Source organism: Helobdella robusta, assembly GCF_000326865.2.
Source record: "Helobdella robusta unplaced genomic scaffold HELROscaffold_18, whole genome shotgun sequence".
Lineage (NCBI taxonomy): Eukaryota > Metazoa > Annelida > Clitellata > Rhynchobdellida > Glossiphoniidae > Helobdella > Helobdella robusta.
The window spans coordinates 2,320,459-2,340,036 of record NW_008703981.1 but is presented as its reverse complement, the minus strand read 5'-3'; the positions used below and the strand labels follow the sequence as shown (position 1 = coordinate 2,340,036).

The following is a 19,578-nucleotide window of genomic DNA, read 5'->3' as shown; positions in this document are numbered from 1 at the left end:
GTTTGCTCCTATATTTTCAGCGTTTGGTAAGGTTTTTACTTCATAAATATTTATTTATGTGTGTGTGTGTGTTTATATGTATATATTATGTTAAAAATGAAGCTATTGTTTCATAAGATACCTCTTTCGATATTTGTATTTTGATGTATCGTAATGTATCACATAATAATAATATATATATATCACATGGTATTGATAAATATGTGTGTAGGTGTGTGGTTTGTATATGCTATATATAGTTTAAAAATCGTTTCTTGAAAAATCATTATCTTTTCGTTGTATCTAAATTATAATTATTTTTTTAATAATTATTAAATTATTAATTAATTAATTATAATTATTTTTTTAATAATTATTAAATTATTAATAATTAATAATAATAATAATAAATATTAATTATAATTAATATTTATTATTATTATTAATAAATAAATAAATATTATTATTGTAATGTATTTTATTACTGTTTGATGATGTCCAAGCTGTGGCCAGCTGTCCGTCAATGATTTCCAGAAAACTGCTTGGCCTGAGTTCCAGGGCTGGGTCCGTGTGACTAGTTATTATTATATAATTAATTATGGCTATAATTATTAATTATAATTATAATTATTAGTTTTCCTTATTAATTGTGATATTTAATTTATTTAAATTCGTGGCTTGACAGTCGAATGTTCTATATTTCTATTTTCCTTATATCACTAATGAACTGGCCGGTTGTTAACTATAAAGGATTTATTGATTGATTGATAAATTCATTGATTGATTGATTGATCAATTCATTGATTGATTGATCAATTCATTGATTGATTGATCGATTCATTGATTGATTGATTGATATCCGCTTAAATGTCCAGCCAGTTGATGAAGCCATTAGAAGAATTGTAAGCGAGCACAAGGACCTAGTAGTTGTTGGTAGCGAACGTATTTTGCAATATAAAATAATTTCTGTATGAAAGGGGAACGGGTTTGTGTGTGTGTGTACATATTCTTTAATTCAGGTTAATATTTGAGGATGGGGCCAGGAATTCCTGGATAGAAGATCCGGATACGTTGTACGTTTACGAGAGGAATGGGATCGTCAGTAGAATTCCATTAATCAAAAAGAATTCCGTGAAGATTAATGATTATGAGTGATTCAGTAAGTTGTGGATAGATGAATGAATGGATGAAAAGAATGAATGATTGATTGGTTGGTTGGTTGGTTGGTTGGTTGGTTGGTTGGTTGGTTGGTTGGTTGGTTGGTTGGTTGGTTGGTTGGTTGGTTGGTTGATTCACACAGTTAAATGTATGCATAGGTTTTCTGTATTTAAAAAACCAATGAATTTAATAAATCTAATTGCCTTGTTAACAAATTTGCAAAAACTATATCATTTAATTATATACAAATATACTTATAGTAATGTTATATTATTTGTGTAATGCACTTGTTGATAATTATAAGGTTTAATAGTTGCAGAAAACATGTTTCATTTGTTTGGATAACCTTGTTATCGGTTTCAGCAAAATATTAGATCAAAGTTTCAAAAAGTGTGTATGTGTATGTGTTTGCCTGTGTGTGTGTGTTTGTATGAGATGCTTGCAAGTACTGGCATATATATATATATATTTAGGAACGAGGTTTTATGTATGTATATATATATATATATATACATACATTATTGACACATGGACTTAATTCTAAAGTTCGAAGGCTGTATTGTAAGGATGATCGTTACATATATGCATACATACATTCGTTCGTATGTGACACCAATACAATTGTATGCTTAGCGTACGTACGCACGTAAATACATACATACATAGCCATCAAATATTCGATAGCATTTTTATATATAGTGGGGAAAAAATTGAAATCCAAATTGGCCTCTTGCTTTTGTTTTGAAAAAATATTTTCTCAATATTTGCGTATTGTATATTTATACACAATAATACATAATACACAAATAAAATGGCATCTTCTAATAGTTGTATTAGTCGTATTTTTTCCCCTGACATACCGAAGCCCAGGGCACCCTACAGGTCCGTACTCTGTTGTATGTTCTTCGTATTGTACTGTATTAAATCGGTGTTTTGTACTGTGCGACGATTTTGTATTTTTTTCGATATTATTGTATAATATGTTTGCAAATTATCATAAATATTATTTTTAAACTATTATCAATAATAACAGGAATAATAATAAATTTTCGTCTCAAAAGCCAGGCTGTAGTAGCCAATCAGACCGTGTATGTATCCGGATTGGTCGGTTTAGATCCAAAGTCGGAGAAGTTAGCTGATGGAGGAATCGAAGGCGAGACAAACCAAGTTGATTATTACATTTTATGATTTATCAGTTTTTTATTCTGTATGTAGTTGCTAGCTAGCGCAGTAGTTGGTGTGTTATTGTAGTTTTGAGTATTTTCTAAGATATCGTTCGACGAGTATCTGTGGTTTGAGAGGTTTACTAAGGCAGAATTTGATAAATATTTTTGGTTTCAATAATTGCTGGCATGGTTTTTACTGAATGTTTGTGGTTTCAACTGATTAATAAAGTAGAATTTTATGACTAATTGTGGTTTCACGTAACTTTTTACTGGAGTATTTGCCGAATAATTGAGAGGACCAGAGTAGATTGTTTCTTATTCCTTTTTTCAGGCCTTGATAAACCTTGGGCACGTCTTAACAGCAGCTGGAACTGATTATGGAAACGGTTAGCAATAGTGTTATCTATACATATTTATATTTTACAATATTCTAATTTATACTATATATATGCTATAATAATAATAATTTTCACTACATATATATTTATATATAAATTGATGTGTGTATGTATGGGCATGTCTTAGCAGCTGGAACTGATTTATATATAAATTGATGTGTGTATGTATGGGCATGTCTTAGCAGCTGGAACTGATTATGGAAACGGTTAGTAATAATATTATCTATATATATTTATATATAAATGGATGTGTGTATGTATTTATAGCGTTAATAATGATATATATATTAAACCATCGACAGTTGTGAAGGTTACCATCTTACTGAAGGATATAAAGGACTGGCCGACAGTTAACAACATCTATGCAAAATGTTACTTCTTTTTCTCGTTCATTATCTATTTCGTACTATGTACGAAATAGATCTCATATCATATCACCAGTTACCGCAATACTAGTGCCAAAATTACCAAACCATCGTTACAATTAATTAGTTCTATCATTTATGTTAGAAATTATTACAACTTCGTCATTATTTAGTAACACGATCATTAAAATTACACTCAATCACGGTTCCTACCCCCAAAATGTTTTTAATCCTAGAACTCTAGCCTAATATCATTTTTAAATTCCCACATGAACACCTTCTCACCATGCAGACTTCATTCCGGATCGCCTACCGGCCAGATGTGCTTACGAGGTATCAAACCTTCCACTTCAGGCAAAAATTGAAATAGAAGCAACTGCACTAACTGGAAAAGTCGTGGAAGTACCACAACTACAACGGGAAATGAAATGACGATCGAAGAAACCTCAGAAGACGAAATTTCGATCAAAGACACTGAAAACATCATCAAAGCCGCTTAAATAAAACAAAGTACAGATAAACTTTCAAAAACGCGCTATCTTATTTAATGCTTCAAAACGAGAAATAAAATCTTAATTTATTAACTCATCAATATAATCTTAACTATCGTATCGTTCTGACATCGATAATTTTATTCCATCAGAATATGGTAAAAAAATAACGTCAATTGATCATTTAATCTTGAAGCTGTTAAAAAACATTTTATAACTTCTTATATTTATTGTTACATACACATAACTATACATAAATATATATGTATGCAATAGTACCACGGTGTGTACCCAAAAATACTTTCACTTCAAAACCGAGGGTTGAAACATCAACGCGAGTATTATACCAATCTATTAATATATTTACACAAACATGCCATACGTACATAAATTATATACACACATACACACCTATCTATATATATTTATATATGTGTACGCGCGTCTGCTTTTAGTAAATAAAAATATACCTGACACAAACGAAACCTGGAAAAGCAAACACAGCAAAGTTATACAACGTATCAACAGCAATAAAAAAATATAGAAATATAACCAAAAATAACTTTAATAGTCATTAGTAACATTAGTAATAGTAATAATAATACTGAAAATATTTAAAGTGGTAATAATAATAATAATTTAATAATAATAATTTTTATTATTATAATTATATCAATATAAAATATAAGGACATAATAAAATGAGTTGACATAAAAGATAAGACATAGCCTATAGCAATTTTAGTAACATTAGTACTGAAATCAAAGATAACAATTATTAATAATAACATTACGATAATAATAATATTATGATGATAATAATAATATTACGATGATAATAATAATCGTTTGACGAGAAACTAGAGAGGTACATGTCCAAACAGGTATGAGATTGATTCACCGTTGTGGGTGCGCCTAATGGCCTCGGCTAAGATCATTGAAATGTCTATCACCTGGTAGATAATTTTGGGAATGAAAATTATAAACATAATAATTATAATAATAATTCCTATAATTAATTATTAGTATTGCCTCTTTATGAACATACAAAAACATACATTACACACACACAAAATCACATACATTACATTAAATGGAGATAGAAATGTAAAAATATCCATATACCTGCACACATACACATGAAAGAAATACACACGCATGTACACACATTTGCACGTACAAGCGCATCTTTTATATTACCTGCAATTTGCTGCAATTGTTCTGATTTGTTTCTTGCGGTATGGTGTTGGTGACAACCACACACTCAAAATGAGAGTTGTTAATGTGAGTCAGAGCTTGACCTGATAAAATTCCGTGCGTACAGATGGCATACACTTTCAAGGCACCAGCTTCAAATAATCTGGAGATAGTGAGAAAAAATGATTAGAGGAATAACGGTGGGAAGAAAAATATGAAATGGAGTGAAGTAAAAAACCAAATGATTTTATTAATTCATAAAGAATGGAAGAATGTAAATTTGATTTTGTTGTTTTTGTTTAATGAAGTTAAAGAACAAGCATAGAGAGAAAATGTTTGACTTGCAAACCACCAATCATTTGGTTGACTGTACAATTGAAAGCGGAAATTAAAAAACTTCAAGCAGCAATCACAAGATCTATCCGACTTACTTTTCGGCTGCCTTGCAAATGGTACCACAGGTGTCTGCCATGTCATCAACTAATATGGCAACCTGGCGAAGAAAAACCTCATTTTAAAGAATAAATTTTTACAAATAGAGATAAGGAGGTAGAGAGAGAGAGAGAGAGAGAGAATAGATTTACATAGGATCTGAAATAAAAAATTGACTGTTAAAAAGAATTATTTATACCTTATTCTTGGCATCTCCAACGAGAACCATGGATGCAACCTCATTAGCCTTCTTTCGTTCTTTGTGGATGAGTGCAAAGTCAACATTCAACTTGTCAGCAATTGAGGTGACTCTGAAACAAAAAAATCAATAAAATGATTGACCATCAATTTATCAACCACAATAATTAATTTGATTAGGCTAGTTACAGGTCAATCCATCCATCAAACAATCCATCAAAAGTGACTGACCTTTTAGCTCCACCAGCATCCGGGGACACGATGATGCTGTTTCTCCACTCGGGAATATTTTCCCTAATCCACTTCAGGACTGCCGGTTCAGCGTACAAGTTGTCCACGGGTATGTCAAAGAAACCCTGATTTAAAAAAATTACTTAGTAACAACATTTTAAAAAAATAATTATTTTTAGGCACGATAAATTAGATGATTTGCCTAATTTCACTAATTTTCACCTACCTGTATTTGCGAGGCATGCAAATCCATCGTGATGATGTGGTCTGCACCGGCTGTCGACAACATGTTAGCTATCAGCTTTGCTGAAATTGGTGCACGACTCTGTATAGAAATAAAAATACAAAATTAATGAATATAAATAGACTAAATATTAAAAAATGAAATAATTTACAAGTGTGCACACTTAGTATAAAAACCACAAAACATGCATCCAACAAAAAAGTAATTGAAATTAGCACTGATTTAAAATTCTAGAGCATTCTACAACACACAAATGAATACATTGATAATTTTTTAAAAATAACCTTATCCTTCTTATCCTGCCTAGCATAAGGAAAGCATGGGATGACTGCAGTGACTCGTGAAGCAGACGCAATCTTGCAGGCATTGATCATGATGAGTAGTTCCATGATCATGTCGTTGATTTCCCCACAACCACTTTGCACGATGAACACATCTTCCCCTCTAACCGATTCCCCAATTTCAACACTAGTAATTTATGAATTTCAAAGCATAAATGAATGTTAATTAATTTTGGACAGAATATAAATAAATGATAAATTTTGAATGATTAAGTTAAGAAATTAGCAGAAAAACTAACCATGTTTCTTGATTGCTGAATTTTTTTGATGTAACTTTGCCTAATTCAATGCCCAATCTGTCGCAGATCTTGTGAGCCAATTCCCCATGGGAGGTTCCACAGAAGATTTTTATGTTTGGCATTCTGCTCTCCAATGTATAAGTGGAAAATTTCCTAATCTGCTTGCTGATGTTGATTCTGAATTTATAAGAAAAGTTCAACAGTAATTTGCTGATCATCTGATCTGTAGATTGTGTAGATGTAGACAAACACAAAGAAAGCTGATCACAAGAATTATGGCAAAATTAAAAATCACATGCACTCTTTTAAAGTTTAAATTAAACAGTGAAATGCTTGTCAATTTGTTAAAATTTAAATTTGCAATGTTATAAAATAAATATAAAAATAAAAACGATGAGAAATCATTGTTATTGACACGCATTATGCAGAATCTTTACATCACTCATTACTGATATCAAAAAAGAATAATTTCGAAAATATGAACAGCAGCCGATGAATTATCATTTAAAACTCGAGAAAAGTCGCTCAGAAAGCAAATCACAAAACTTCAACAATCGAAAATGAAGGTAAACAAATAAGGACAGGATGATCTTTCTATACAACACACAGCCAACCAACACATGACAAAATTATCAGTACGTCAAATATCGCTCACGATCGTTGAAGCAAACGGAAATTATACGAAAATGTACTAACTTTCTTCCGACCGGAAAGCCGTTCCTCAGAATGCACGACTCGCTACTGGTGAATGAATTTTCTGTCTCTAAATTGTCGGACCGAGATCTCTCGCCGAGAAAATTCATATATGAACCAAGCGAAAACACACAAGAAAACAACGAACAAAGATTATAAAACTTAAAAAGGGAAGAACAAATATTTTATAACTTTTTTAACACCGTATGTGAAGTGCAAAGTTGAAATTTCAACATTAACACGCCCTAGAACGCACAAATAGATGCTAAATTTAAAATACTTTTAACAAATATTACACATCTATCATATTTCAATAGCCTTAACTCTAAGTGTAAACCGAGTAAGCGCATGTCTGTCTGTTGTGAGCATTTATATAGCGCTTTCGTATAAATTTCTGAAATATATATATACACACACATACTCAGTATATCATATTCAAGTATTGTATTGTTCAAACCCCTCCTAAACACATATACTTATAAATGTAATAATATTATAATTTATAAGACTGAATCATAGTCATCAAAGTCTCATTTCAGAGAAAAACTGTTCACATTAAAGATAATTTCTTAATACGTTAAACGTTACTGCTGTGGAAAAAAATGATCAAAACTAAAACCATTACATACACATACATACATAAATACAGAGACAAACAAATATACGCGCATACCAAGATACATTAATTAATATTTTGATCGTTATATATATACACATACATATAAATAGTTAGCAATACAAATATATGAATGTGATGTGAAATATTACCTAAGTTAAATGGAGCAGAGCACTAGTAAACGCCAGCAAGTTGGAAATAAGAAATAAAATTGAACATCTTCCTCAAGTGATTTTAATTCTATCTCAATTTAATTCTATCTCTTCTTTGTGTTTATAAGAAAGAAATGATAAGATAAAATCAATTATACATCACAAATAACGACGATCGTAAAAAAAAACGAAAATTATTATAACAACCAGGGTCATTACATAATATAAAAGCACACATTTGTTAACCTAACAGTAAATAGTAAAAATGACTTCTGAAAAAGTTTGAGAACATGAATATTCATACATTCGTTCAATCCCTCATTACATCCTTCAACTCTTAATCATTCCTTTTACTATATTGATCTGTTTAATTGACATTTTATTCACGAAACAATCTGTTTGATTTAAAAGAGAATATTATTCATTTATTCACTCATTCATTCATCCTCAATCATGATTCTACTGAAAACGCTAGCGTTGATTGACATACACACCCACACACACGCACGAACGCACACACACACACATACAGGCAAACAATCAAACAAGCAGATAAACACAATGGACTCGGATAAACACTCAGACTCAACGAACAACATCAACCACACTACATAGATCCCATTCTTTGAAAGTCCTGCCTGGAATCAACTCTCTCACTGGCAGCCGACGACGACGATGAAGCGCCACCACCACTACCACCACTGGCAGAACCATCGTTTTCCTCGTTCACCATCATGGCTGCCGTTCTCCTCTTCAACATTCTCTCGCCCATCTTTCTCTGCTTCGACAGCAGCTGCTGCAACTTTGATCTGGCCACCGTGCAGAATATAACTGGACACTCTGTAATATGCTGTTGTTGAGGGGGTTGAACTTGCTCTGTGTTCGCAATTTTGTTAGTAGCAGAAGTAACACTCGCTTCAGTAGCAGTAGTGATTGTAGTGATTGTTGAAGTGGTACTATTGTTGTTATTACCAGCAGTAGCTTTTGTAGAATTACCATCAGTAGCAGTACCGACACTGCTAGAATTAGAACCGCAAGGAGTGGCAAAAGTACATTTCCTAGCGTGTAGCAGCGCCAAACGAACTAGCGTCCTGCAAGATGGACAGTCGAGCCTGTTCTCACAGCTAGGTGCATGAGTGAAGGCAGATTTAAATTTCTGACATCTGGCGACATCCTCCTCATTACCTTCTTTGTAGCACATCCCTTCCGGACCTCCTGGACAGAATGAGGCATGTTCTAGGGCATCCACACCACTGGCGCCAATTATTTTCCTCTTCTTGAGGGCGGTCGTAGTGGAGATGAGGTGAGTTGGATGGATGTGTTGGAGGCTCGCCAGGCAAGCAGGACAGCTCTTCCATGTCTGTAAGTAATTAGGAAGTCGGAAAGTTAAATGGATATTTTTTCACAATTGAAACAGAAGGCCGTTATTGGCAACAGTAATGTTAATGTAACAGGCATTTTTACATTACTTTTTGGTAAATATTCAAAGTCAAGCAACATACAAAATGAACAGCAAATATGTAAAAATGGCATACCTCACACTCTGAGCAACCATAGAAGTCACCTTCCTTGCTGCCACAACCAGAACAAACAAACCGTCGAGCGGCAGCCACATCGCCACCACCAACTCCGACAACATTACTACCACTACCGCCTTGTACTCCACTACTAACGGTGCTGATGCTGCCTCTGGCGTCGGAGCCAGCTAGAGCATTAGTACTATTAGTACTGGAGTTGATGTTGTTGTTAATGATCTCGTGCAGCATTATGCACGTTGAATGTTTGGCCCTTCGCAGCGATGAGAACTCGGCCAGCCTCTCTCTGAACATAACCAAAAAACTGGATCTTTCGTGCATGAGGTCATTCGGCATCAAGGGGTCAAGGTCACAGATGGGCAGAAGGGTCATGGCTTCTTCTGGGGTGAAGAATTCGACTACGAAGAACATCTGGAGGGGTAAAAATGAATGCAAACTAAGTCAGTGAGAAACAATCGTAACGAAAGCGTCACATGAAATTCAACTTAGAAAGTTACACAAAAACACACAAAGAACTGAAACCTCTCGATATTTTCCAAGAGTTGAGTAAATTTTATCGACGAGGACATCTCCATGAGTTGAGGGCAGCACTTTCTTCCCCTTATTTTGAGTTTTTTGATTCGTTCTTGTCTTCGAGTCTTGTGAGGCTTTGGGAGGCTGAGTGTTTATTTCAATTCATCGCTAGAAAATTTGCTTCAGCACCGAAAAGTAACTGATTAATTCTATTAAGATAATAAAAGATTTCATAAAAGTAAACATCCCATAAATGACATTTACAGTCAATCATCAACTAAACAATAAAATCATCAAAGACCAACCAACCAATCAGTCAACCAACTAATCAGCCAACCTTTCCCGCGCAGTTCTTTTCATTAGTGTTTTCACTCTTCTCAATTTCCTTGATATTATCTTCGAGAGATGATGGCCAGAAGTCCCCATCAAAATACGGCATGTCAGCTGCATTCTTCAAGTCATTACTAACGGCATACGATAAGATATCCTGAATTTATTTGCATGATAAAAACAATATAATATTAAATTAATTAATTGATTAATAAAATAAAGAAATGAATAAAAACTTCACGTATCAAGAAGCTATTTTTATAAACAAGCAAACCAAATCTCAGCAACCTATCAAAACATCTCACTGGTCGATATTTAAAAACAACCTAACCAATAAGCAGACAGAGATATTTGAAAAGAATCAAATCAGCCAATGAACTAACGGTAAAATTTGAAACAATATTCTCATTGGTGGCCTTCTCAAGAAGTCTCCTGTACCATTCTTGCAATCTTTTTGCTTTTGGGATCTTTTGCTTGACTGGGTGGCAGTTGAAGATGTAATCATCGCCCTCACATGGAGGGCACGACCAGATATGTAGGGATACAAAACTGAAGAAACAAAAGAAAACAATCAATCAACCATTCAACCAACCAACCAATCAATAAACCAACCAGCATGACCAATCAATCAACCATTCAAGCCTCCAACTAACCAATCAAAACGACTAATCAATCAATAAACAAACATAACCAACCAATCAATCAGCCAACCAACCGACCAATCATGCCATACCAACCCCATATTTTTTATATACTGCATGTAGGCAATCAGTATCTCGTGGTACAACGACGTTCGATAGCCCGCCGGCTCAAAATACTGCACACTATCCAGATAGGCAAGATACACACGCCTGATGTCAGGAGAAAAAAAGGAATTGAATGGTCGAGTGGAGAAATGAATAAATGTTCAACTGAAAAAAAAACATTAAAATCATCTTTATTCTCCTTCAGCATGATCATTATTATTCTCATCTCTCTCTCTCTCTTTCTCTCACTCTGTCTCTCTCTCTCTCTCTCAACATCACCATCTCACCTGGCATTTGGAGCTGGAACATCTGAACCATACTCTTGCACATGCATACCGAAGAAGCATACATCCTGGTTGTTGAACTCTTGAAATGCAAATACAGCCTTCAAGTGGGTGTAAAGTTTATCAACCAATCAACTAAATAATCAATCAATCAATCAAATAAACAACCAACCAGCCAACCAATCAATTTATCAATCAGTCAAGTCAAGACTAGAAATTTTGTGAAAAGTATCAACCTTGGATATGTATGGATATTCATTTGACATCTCAGGAAAATGCTTCTTGAACCTATAATAACGCACAACGAAGAAAGAAAACCTCACACATACGTACTAAAATCAATACACATATACACTTACACAACCATTATATATTCACATGCTAAGTATAATATAGACATATAATATATATACATATATATACATCCAAAATAACAAACATAATCCAACTAACCTAGGTTTGACAGTAGTAATTTCTTTGGAGCTAGCTACGACTCTAATGCTTACTTTTCCAGAGTCTAATTTCTTTCTGATGAAAAAATTTGTCACCCTATTCTCTAAGAATGTGCTCAAATTGTTGTGTGGAATGTCTGTGGGATGGGAGTTTGAAAACGGTAGAGGTATACATCTACAACATCATCATTTACAGATATAGTTGTTATCATCATCATAATGGCTATCACTCTCTCTCTCTCTCTCTCTCTCTCTCTTTTTCTCTCTCCTCTTCCTCTTATCCATTTGTTTAATCATTAATATATTAATTACACCAGCTACAATTATCAATCTCTCATCATTCATTCATCATACTGCTTTGCCATAAACATCAAGACATTGCTATATGTGGTTATAGCAATCTCTCTCTCTCTCTCTCTCTCTTTCTCTCTCTCTCTCTCTTTTTCTCTCTCTCTCTCTTTCTTTTTAAAAGATAAAATATTCAAAATATTAGCAAGCGCAAACCAGAAGCTCGATAAATGGTCGGTCGATAGCTGACCCCAACAGAAGAAGAAGAAGAGGAGGAGGAAGAAGTACTACTCTGACAGAGGCGACAAACGAACGGTGTCGACGTCACCTCGTCCAGGTACATGACACAGATCACGTGGTTTAGGCGACCACAGTTCGTACATTTGATAAATCTATGGTGAATATAGGGGTGTAGATGGCAGAGATAATAACCCACATGATGATGATGTAGATGGCAGAGATAATGACCCACATGATGATGATGATGATGTTAATAACGACGTTGAATGGTGACAGGATGATTAAAACATAGAAAGAAAATTCACTTTTCTAATTTTCTTTCAAGATTTCTCTTCTTAACAAATGACCTCTTATCGACGATTCTGCAGAAAATAAAGTGAACAAAAAGTAATAAAGGTACAGGTACTCAGACAATAAACGTACACTAATCACAGACACATTTATACACATTTATACACATACATACATACATACATACGGCAACCCCCGATCTCGGGGAAAATGTCGTCTAAACGTGTGTTGTATACATACATACATACATACATTTATTTATTTAAAGGATAACCAAAAAAGATAAACTTTACATACATACATACATACATACATGCATACATACATACACACCTACTTGCATGCATACAAAATGTACAAACATACCATCAAACAATCCTGCAAGAACATTCATACACCAACATACAAACCTATACACTGAAACCAACCAACAAACAAGCCCATGCACATACAAACACATGCACATACAAACACACAAACAAACGTACATACGTACATACATACATACATACATACAAACAAATCAAACAAACTTACAAAGGTTCTGTTGTAGGATCTTTACAAATGGAGACAGTTAATGATGATGGTGACTCCTGGAAACATCTCTCCAAAAAACATACCTTCAAACCAACAGACACATTTCATCACAACTATAACTATTATTATACATATTATAATTATGATAATTATAAAGATCAACTAATAGAATAAACATTACCAGTTAGTAACATTATCACAACAGAGGAAGCAATCTCGTGTAATTAAATTAGGGATGCACCGAAGTTCGGCCCCGGCCGGATTTATGGCCGGATTTAAGCGTTTAAAAATGTTATAAATAGAAAAAAAAATTTCATTGAATTCAATTAATTTTATGTCAATAAGTTAAAAGCTAAGCATACATGACACATAATAACATCACTAATTGTGAAATGAGCTGGACAATTTTCTTTGTGCTATAACATGGGTTATGCATAAATTATGAGCTGATCTTTGTGTAAAAGAACTTGTGCACGTGTTTATACTATATAATTGTATATGACGGATCATATAGCTACATAATATATATATATATACATAGAGATAAGCGCATAATTTAAGAACATGGTATGTTAAAGGTTAGGCTAGGCATACATGACACATAATAACAACATCACTAATTGTGAGGTGAGCTGGACAATTTTCTTTGAGCTATAACATGTGTTATGCATACATTATAAGCTGATCTTTGTGTAAAAAAATTTGTGCACGTGCATACATGACACATAATAACAACATCACTAATTATGAGATGAGCTGGACAATTTTCTTTATGCTATAACATGGGTTATGCATAAACTATAAGCTGATCTTTGTGTACAGAATTTGGCCTATCACACAGCTTATTCATATATTTGAATTAATTAACTATTTGCTTGGTGTTATTTTTTGATGTTCAACATGTAGATAACCGTAAATGTGAGTATTTTTTCTAACGTATGTAAAATGGTAACAAATCCGGCCCCGGCTCCGGCCGGTTTTTGAATTTTAAATCCGGCCAAGTCCGGCCCCGGCCGGATTTGAAAAACCTGAATCCGGTGCATCTCTAAATTAAATTAACGTTAACTGACTAATTAATTAATTATTAATTTGTGATCATTATAGTAGTAGTAGTAGCAGCAATAATACTATCAATTAACTACTTAATTAATATTGCAGGCAATAGTAGCAGCAATAATACTATCAATTAACTAATTAATTAATTAGTTAATATTACAGGCAATAGTAGCAGCAATCACACTATCAATTAACTAATTAATTAACATTTCAGACAGTATAATGTAAAATCTATCAGTACTACTAACTGATCATTATAGGAATAGTACTCAGCCAATACAGGTATGTTACACCATAACCTACTGTCGCAGTATTTAGGCAGGGGTGTAAACTCGTACCTCTGACCGCAGCAAAACCCTAAGCCCCTCATAACTGCATCCACGTGAGCTTCGAAGACGTCTGCTAACTTTCAGATATTTGTTTGTTGGTTTGTTCGTATGTTTGACAAAATGTTGAATTATGTTAGCTGTTAATATGCTGTTGTTTATTTGTATGTTGTTCGTTTGTTCATTTGTTGTTTAGTGTTAATATAAATTTGATAGGGTGTTATAAGAATACTAAAAAATATGTATATACACACATACATTGGAGTGTGTATATACACACATACATACATACATACACACACACACACACACACACACACACACACACACACACACACACACACACACCTTGCAAGCGTATTTATGATACACAGAGCATTTTTTATTATAGAGCCAGGCATTGCCAAAGACAAGATATATTTCATTTATAATTTCCCACGGATCCTTATAGACCAGGCGATCTAATTTTGACTTTATGGTACCGAAATCCATTGGCCGCCTGACTATGTCGAAGTAGTCCTGAGAACAATGAAGGAGAGGAAAATAATTAGTCTAATTCATAAGTGAACATTAAAAATAAAACAGATAATATCAAGTAATATAAAATAGTACAACATACGAAAATTAACTAACTAATTAATTAATTAATACTGACAGAGAGAACTAACAGGGCATAGATCCAATTTAGGATCCACTGGCCTCATAAAAGGTTCAACCTCCTTATCGTAAGCAAACATTTTATCCAATAGGGGATTGAATGCTGATTTTAATTCAGCCCCTGTCCACACTTGGTTGACATGTAGGTGTTGTGTGTGTGTGTGTGAGAGAGAGAGAGAGAGAAAAAAGAGAAAAACTAAGTGAGAAAGAGAGAGAGAAAGAGAGAGAGAGAGAGAGAACAACTTTTTATGTTTCAATTATCCAAGCAGTCAACCAATCAATCAATCATACTTACAAAAAACCTAAAAATAATGAAACGAATCAGCCAACTAGCTGATTTACAACTAAACAACCAACCAATCACACAACCAACAAACGAATCAAGCAACTCTCCAGTCAGTCAATTAACCAACCAACCAACCAACCAACCATCAAATAAACAAATTACATCAGCAACCACCTTTTTCGCATTTAGGCTTCCACAAGCAATTCTTAACGACATTACTGCTGTCTGCTTTCTGGGAGCGTCTTGGCGAAGTGAAAACTGCCAAACCGGAAGTGGAAGATGAGGCAGACATTTCTGCGTGTTCAATTTTTTTAATTTCAAAATATTATTTTTATTATAAAATGATAATATAATATATATATTAGATATTATATAATTTTATAATAAAAATTATGACTGAATTTTAATAGAGAAGGCTTTTTTAATAACAAAACAAATTATTTAAATGAATTAAACATAGACAAACAAATAAAATTATCAAAAATTAAATAACCAAAGAAGTAGAAACCAACCAGACTCTGGATCTAAGTTAAACAACCTCTTGAAAGTAGGACAGACATCGCAGGAAGAATCGACGCAGAACGACCAATGTGTCAGAACTTTCCAAGAGGATTTGCATAGAGCTACTGTTTAGAGGAAAAGAGAACACAAAACATTACTATTTATACTGACCATAATTACTACAGTACTACAAATAGAAAATATAATCATAATGTGAGTTATTGAAAATGACAATTGTAATTATTTATTTATATATTAATTAATTAATTAAAAGTTCTTAAGAGTTATCCTAATTATAATTAAAAATAATATCTCTGCCAACCTGAGCAATCAATAAGAGGGCAGGTTGTCATGTGTAACCAGAGGTTTTTGATACTCTGGCAGCAGAAGATATCACATTTCAGATCTTCGCAGTAGTAAGTGTGTAGCAGAAGAGCTAATTTCTGCTGTAGAATATCCCTCCTAGCTTCTTTTAACTTATCATTCTGATTAAGAATTTGAACGTTTGAATGTATAAATTATTACATTATATTATCACAAATGTATAAATCACAAATCCTCTTTCAACTAACTCACGAAAGTAACAAAAAGCACGTGCGCACACACACATTGCTGTAAGTAAATGCATGTGAATTCATGCATCCGATACATGGCATTAATTTTCTGACCTAATAATAAAATTTACTAACCTTTCTTCAAAATTTTTTTATCACATTTCAGAAAGGCATATGTTAATCTTTCAATATTAAGCATGAATACTATTTTATATATATATATATATATATATATATATGATTTAATTACTTTTTAAATGTGTATCCAATTAAGAAAATATTCAACTTAAGCATTTTTTATATAAAATTATTCAAATCTTGATTTAATTATAAAATAAAAAAGTGAATTTAAATAAAAATTTGTTCTAACCTGCAAATGGAGTGGCTTCTGATTGCTGAGGAATTTAGCAAGTGACATTCTCAGGTCCTCTGTATTGTTCTTTTTGACAATTTTAATAACTTTCTGTGCCACTAGAATCAAAGAACTCTCCTCTAAATTTTAGAAAAAGATTCATATCACAAAATTATTATTAAATACTTCAACTCTAAATTAAACATAAATATAATTTTTAAATAATTTATTACTAATTCCATTAATTGAATAATTAATTAATTAATTATGATCAGCTGTTATTAGTTTAATAATCAAATTAAACAATTAAAGAGATCTACTACCAAACTTCAACTTGAAAATTATTTGTATAAAATTTAGATGTATAATAAATTAAATATAAAATTAATTTCATTCTCTCTATAAGAATCTTATTGTCTATATTTGATTAAAAAAATTACTAACCAAGCCTTGGCTGTTTCTCCTGTGGTGGCAATGATGGCAACTCTTTATCTTCGGAGGATGACATAATGAATTAGGCTTAGGAAGGAACAGCCACAGATAAACCCAGACTTATCAAATCCCACAGACTATACTTTCACAGAGTACAGACAGGCTACTAAGCCGAGAACTTTTAATTTTTATTAATTAGGATTCGTCTGCTATGTTACTGAGTTAGTTGTTAGCTTTACTTAATTAACTTTTTTAAATTAATATTAAATAATTAAATTAATACATTAGCAAGCAAGATCGGCAACCTCAATATCGCTCAGTCAATACGCCCGAGCGAAAGTAACTTTCAAGAGGCAAATCCGATTTTACCGATGTATTAATTAGTAATGTTAGTCAACAATTAGTAGATTATTTAACGTTAAAATCACGCATTAAAAAAAACTCCACATTTAAAAATACGCAGTACGCGAGCAGGGAACAATGTCTTTTGTAGAACAAAGAACTGATAACCTTTTGTTGAATACTTGTATTCCATACACTTAGGAACTCTTACATACCAGATTTTTAAGATAGTGCCATACATATCAAGGGGAGACCTATTTACCAGCATACAACACCTTCTTATGGGTTGAAGCAGGGATATGCAAAGAACCTCAATTTCTTCAACTTTTAATTATTTTCAGTAATGTCTCCCCTTGCTCCAAACCACATAACTAGAATAATAGGACTAATCGATCAATTCGATCTATCGGTCGGGCTATTTGTCGTTCTTGGATTGTTGGCTTACGAAATTGCATGGATTTTAACGAGCAAGCTATATGAAATATTTACTTGATTTAATATGCTTAAAACATTGTAGTAATTCTATTTAATTTTAATAGTGATTAATAGAATTATGTATTATTAAATTATTTTTGTTAATTTGAATATAAAAATCGCTTTTGGTCCGGTGAAATCCGGTGGCTTACTGAAGCCGAAGGTTGGCTTAGTAGGCTTGAACTATAGTCACCCTTTTTTTTTACACTATTCGATCATGTTAAAAATTGGTTTGCTTATGAAATAAACGGCCTAAATAAATCAAAATTGTTATTTGAACAACTATCTTCATTATATTCAATGAATATTTTACATTCTGCTGGTGCTCATAAGAAACTGGCTGCTGAAATCAAACGTTGGCTTACAGGGTTTCATAGAACTCTTACGATAGCACTTTTTTGTACATATAATGCTTTAAATAAATCAATATATTCATATCACAATTATTTTTGTCAGTATAAATATAGAAATTGCTTTTGTCAGGTGAAAAACAGTGGCTTACTGAAGCCGTAGGTTGGCTTAATCGGATTTTTTCTCATGTATACAATACTATGAGATAAATCAATCAAACAATCTGTCGGTCGGTCGGTCAGTCAGCCAGCCAGCCAGTCTGTCAGTCAATCAATCAACCAACCGATCAATCAACCGATCAATCAATCAACTAAATTGAATGAACCAAATAAACAAAAATAAAAACAAAAATAAATAAAAAAAATTTGCAAGGCCTGTTCAAACTCGAACAAACAGTTAACCGTACAGATCTACAAACAATTTCGAGATCGCCTCCAATCAGGATTGTTTCACATTTTGGTATTGTTGAGATGGTGTCAGAGAATGCAGTCCAGAAGTCATTTTTCATCTCTTCTGATTCGCCTGTCTCTGGTGCGTATGCAGAAAAAATAATCATTGTTTGCTTTTCTATGCGAAGCTTGATCCACATGAGACGTGAATTAATCCTTTTAATATCCAGTATTTCTTGGGCTAGCGGTTCTCTGACAAAAATTCCAACACCATTTTTTGCCATCTTTTGACCATTCCAGAATAGTTTATATTTTTCTTCGTCTGAGTTGACATGACAGACACTATTCGATTTCCATAGAGTTTCCTGAAGGCAGCAGATGTCAATCCTTCTACGCTCGAGCATTTCTGCGATTTCCATGCTGCGGCCAGTCAGTGATCCAACATTGAGCGTTCCAAGTCTAAGTACCATAGAGGGGCCATTCTGAATTTTTCTGCAACATCCCTCCGCTATTGCATACTTCCCAGGGATTCTTGGCACCCCTTGACCACTTAAGGCCTGCTGGGGACTAGGGGCCGCTGTTTTTCTTTGTGATGGCATAGGAATAATTTGGGGAAAAGTTTTTACATCCGGACACCCATCCTGACGACAACCACCAGTTATAAGCGGTAGGCCTAGCCTTTCGCTCAAAAGCACGCAAGGCAGCGTGGATGCAGTTTTATGTCATGCCCAGAACGTAATGCA

General features: G+C 33.3%; 5 protein-coding genes across 5 annotated transcripts; 1 reads left to right on the top strand and 4 right to left on the bottom strand.

Moving 5' to 3' along the window:
- Nucleotides 1–1,948: 1,948 nt before the first annotated feature.
- On the top strand, nucleotides 1,949–3,498 carry HELRODRAFT_170631 (hypothetical protein; the record flags this gene model as incomplete). Its single annotated transcript, XM_009016433.1, has 5 exons — nucleotides 1,949–2,019; nucleotides 2,199–2,304; nucleotides 2,635–2,689; nucleotides 3,004–3,072; nucleotides 3,359–3,498. The coding sequence occupies 5 exons, from the start codon at nucleotides 1,949–1,951 to the stop codon at nucleotides 3,496–3,498; spliced, it is 441 nt and encodes a 146-aa protein (XP_009014681.1).
- A 551-nt stretch (nucleotides 3,499–4,049) lies between these two features.
- Nucleotides 4,050–7,262, bottom strand: HELRODRAFT_154625 (hypothetical protein). Its single transcript, XM_009016432.1, has 9 exons — nucleotides 7,135–7,262; nucleotides 6,439–6,615; nucleotides 6,143–6,326; nucleotides 5,841–5,939; nucleotides 5,615–5,739; nucleotides 5,385–5,496; nucleotides 5,185–5,246; nucleotides 4,757–4,916; nucleotides 4,050–4,509 (listed from the first exon to the last, which is right to left on the bottom strand). The coding sequence occupies exons 2-9, from the start codon at nucleotides 6,558–6,560 to the stop codon at nucleotides 4,417–4,419; spliced, it is 957 nt and encodes a 318-aa protein (XP_009014680.1). The 5' UTR covers nucleotides 6,561–6,615; nucleotides 7,135–7,262; the 3' UTR covers nucleotides 4,050–4,416.
- A 350-nt stretch (nucleotides 7,263–7,612) lies between these two features.
- Nucleotides 7,613–12,430, bottom strand: HELRODRAFT_191127 (hypothetical protein; the record flags this gene model as incomplete). Its single annotated transcript, XM_009016431.1, has 9 exons — nucleotides 7,613–8,871; nucleotides 8,896–9,259; nucleotides 9,435–9,845; nucleotides 9,957–10,081; nucleotides 10,320–10,434; nucleotides 10,661–10,826; nucleotides 11,311–11,408; nucleotides 11,814–11,896; nucleotides 12,376–12,430. The coding sequence occupies 9 exons, from the start codon at nucleotides 12,428–12,430 to the stop codon at nucleotides 8,507–8,509; spliced, it is 1,782 nt and encodes a 593-aa protein (XP_009014679.1). The 3' UTR covers nucleotides 7,613–8,506.
- Nucleotides 12,431–14,526: 2,096 nt separating this feature from the next.
- HELRODRAFT_137270 (hypothetical protein) lies at nucleotides 14,527–15,270 on the bottom strand (the record flags this gene model as incomplete). Its single annotated transcript, XM_009016430.1, has 3 exons — nucleotides 14,527–14,577; nucleotides 14,846–15,016; nucleotides 15,166–15,270. Coding segments are annotated over 3 exons (327 nt in total), but the record flags the coding sequence as incomplete, so codon positions are not given.
- A 3,486-nt stretch (nucleotides 15,271–18,756) lies between these two features.
- On the bottom strand, nucleotides 18,757–19,254 carry HELRODRAFT_76399 (hypothetical protein; the record flags this gene model as incomplete). The annotated part of the gene is made up of 1 exon (XM_009016429.1): nucleotides 18,757–19,254. One exon carries the CDS (start codon nucleotides 19,252–19,254, stop codon nucleotides 18,757–18,759), a length of 498 nt encoding a protein of 165 aa, XP_009014677.1.
- Between the last annotated feature and the right edge of the window lie 324 nt (nucleotides 19,255–19,578).

What these genes read in the sequence shown, in the direction of transcription:
- HELRODRAFT_154625 (XM_009016432.1), bottom strand. Translation starts at nt 6,560, where the DNA reads ATGCCAAACATAAAAATCTTCTGTGGAACCTCCCATGGGGAATTGGCT. An exon ending in GGCAGGATAAGAAGGATAAG is followed by an intron (nt 5,940 to 6,142) that starts GTTATTTTTAAA and finishes ATTTCTATACAG; the next exon opens with AGTCGTGCACCAATTTCAGC. An exon ending in GATGCTGGTGGAGCTAAAAG is followed by an intron (nt 5,497 to 5,614) that starts GTCAGTCACTTT and finishes TTTTTGTTTCAG; the next exon opens with AGTCACCTCAATTGCTGACA.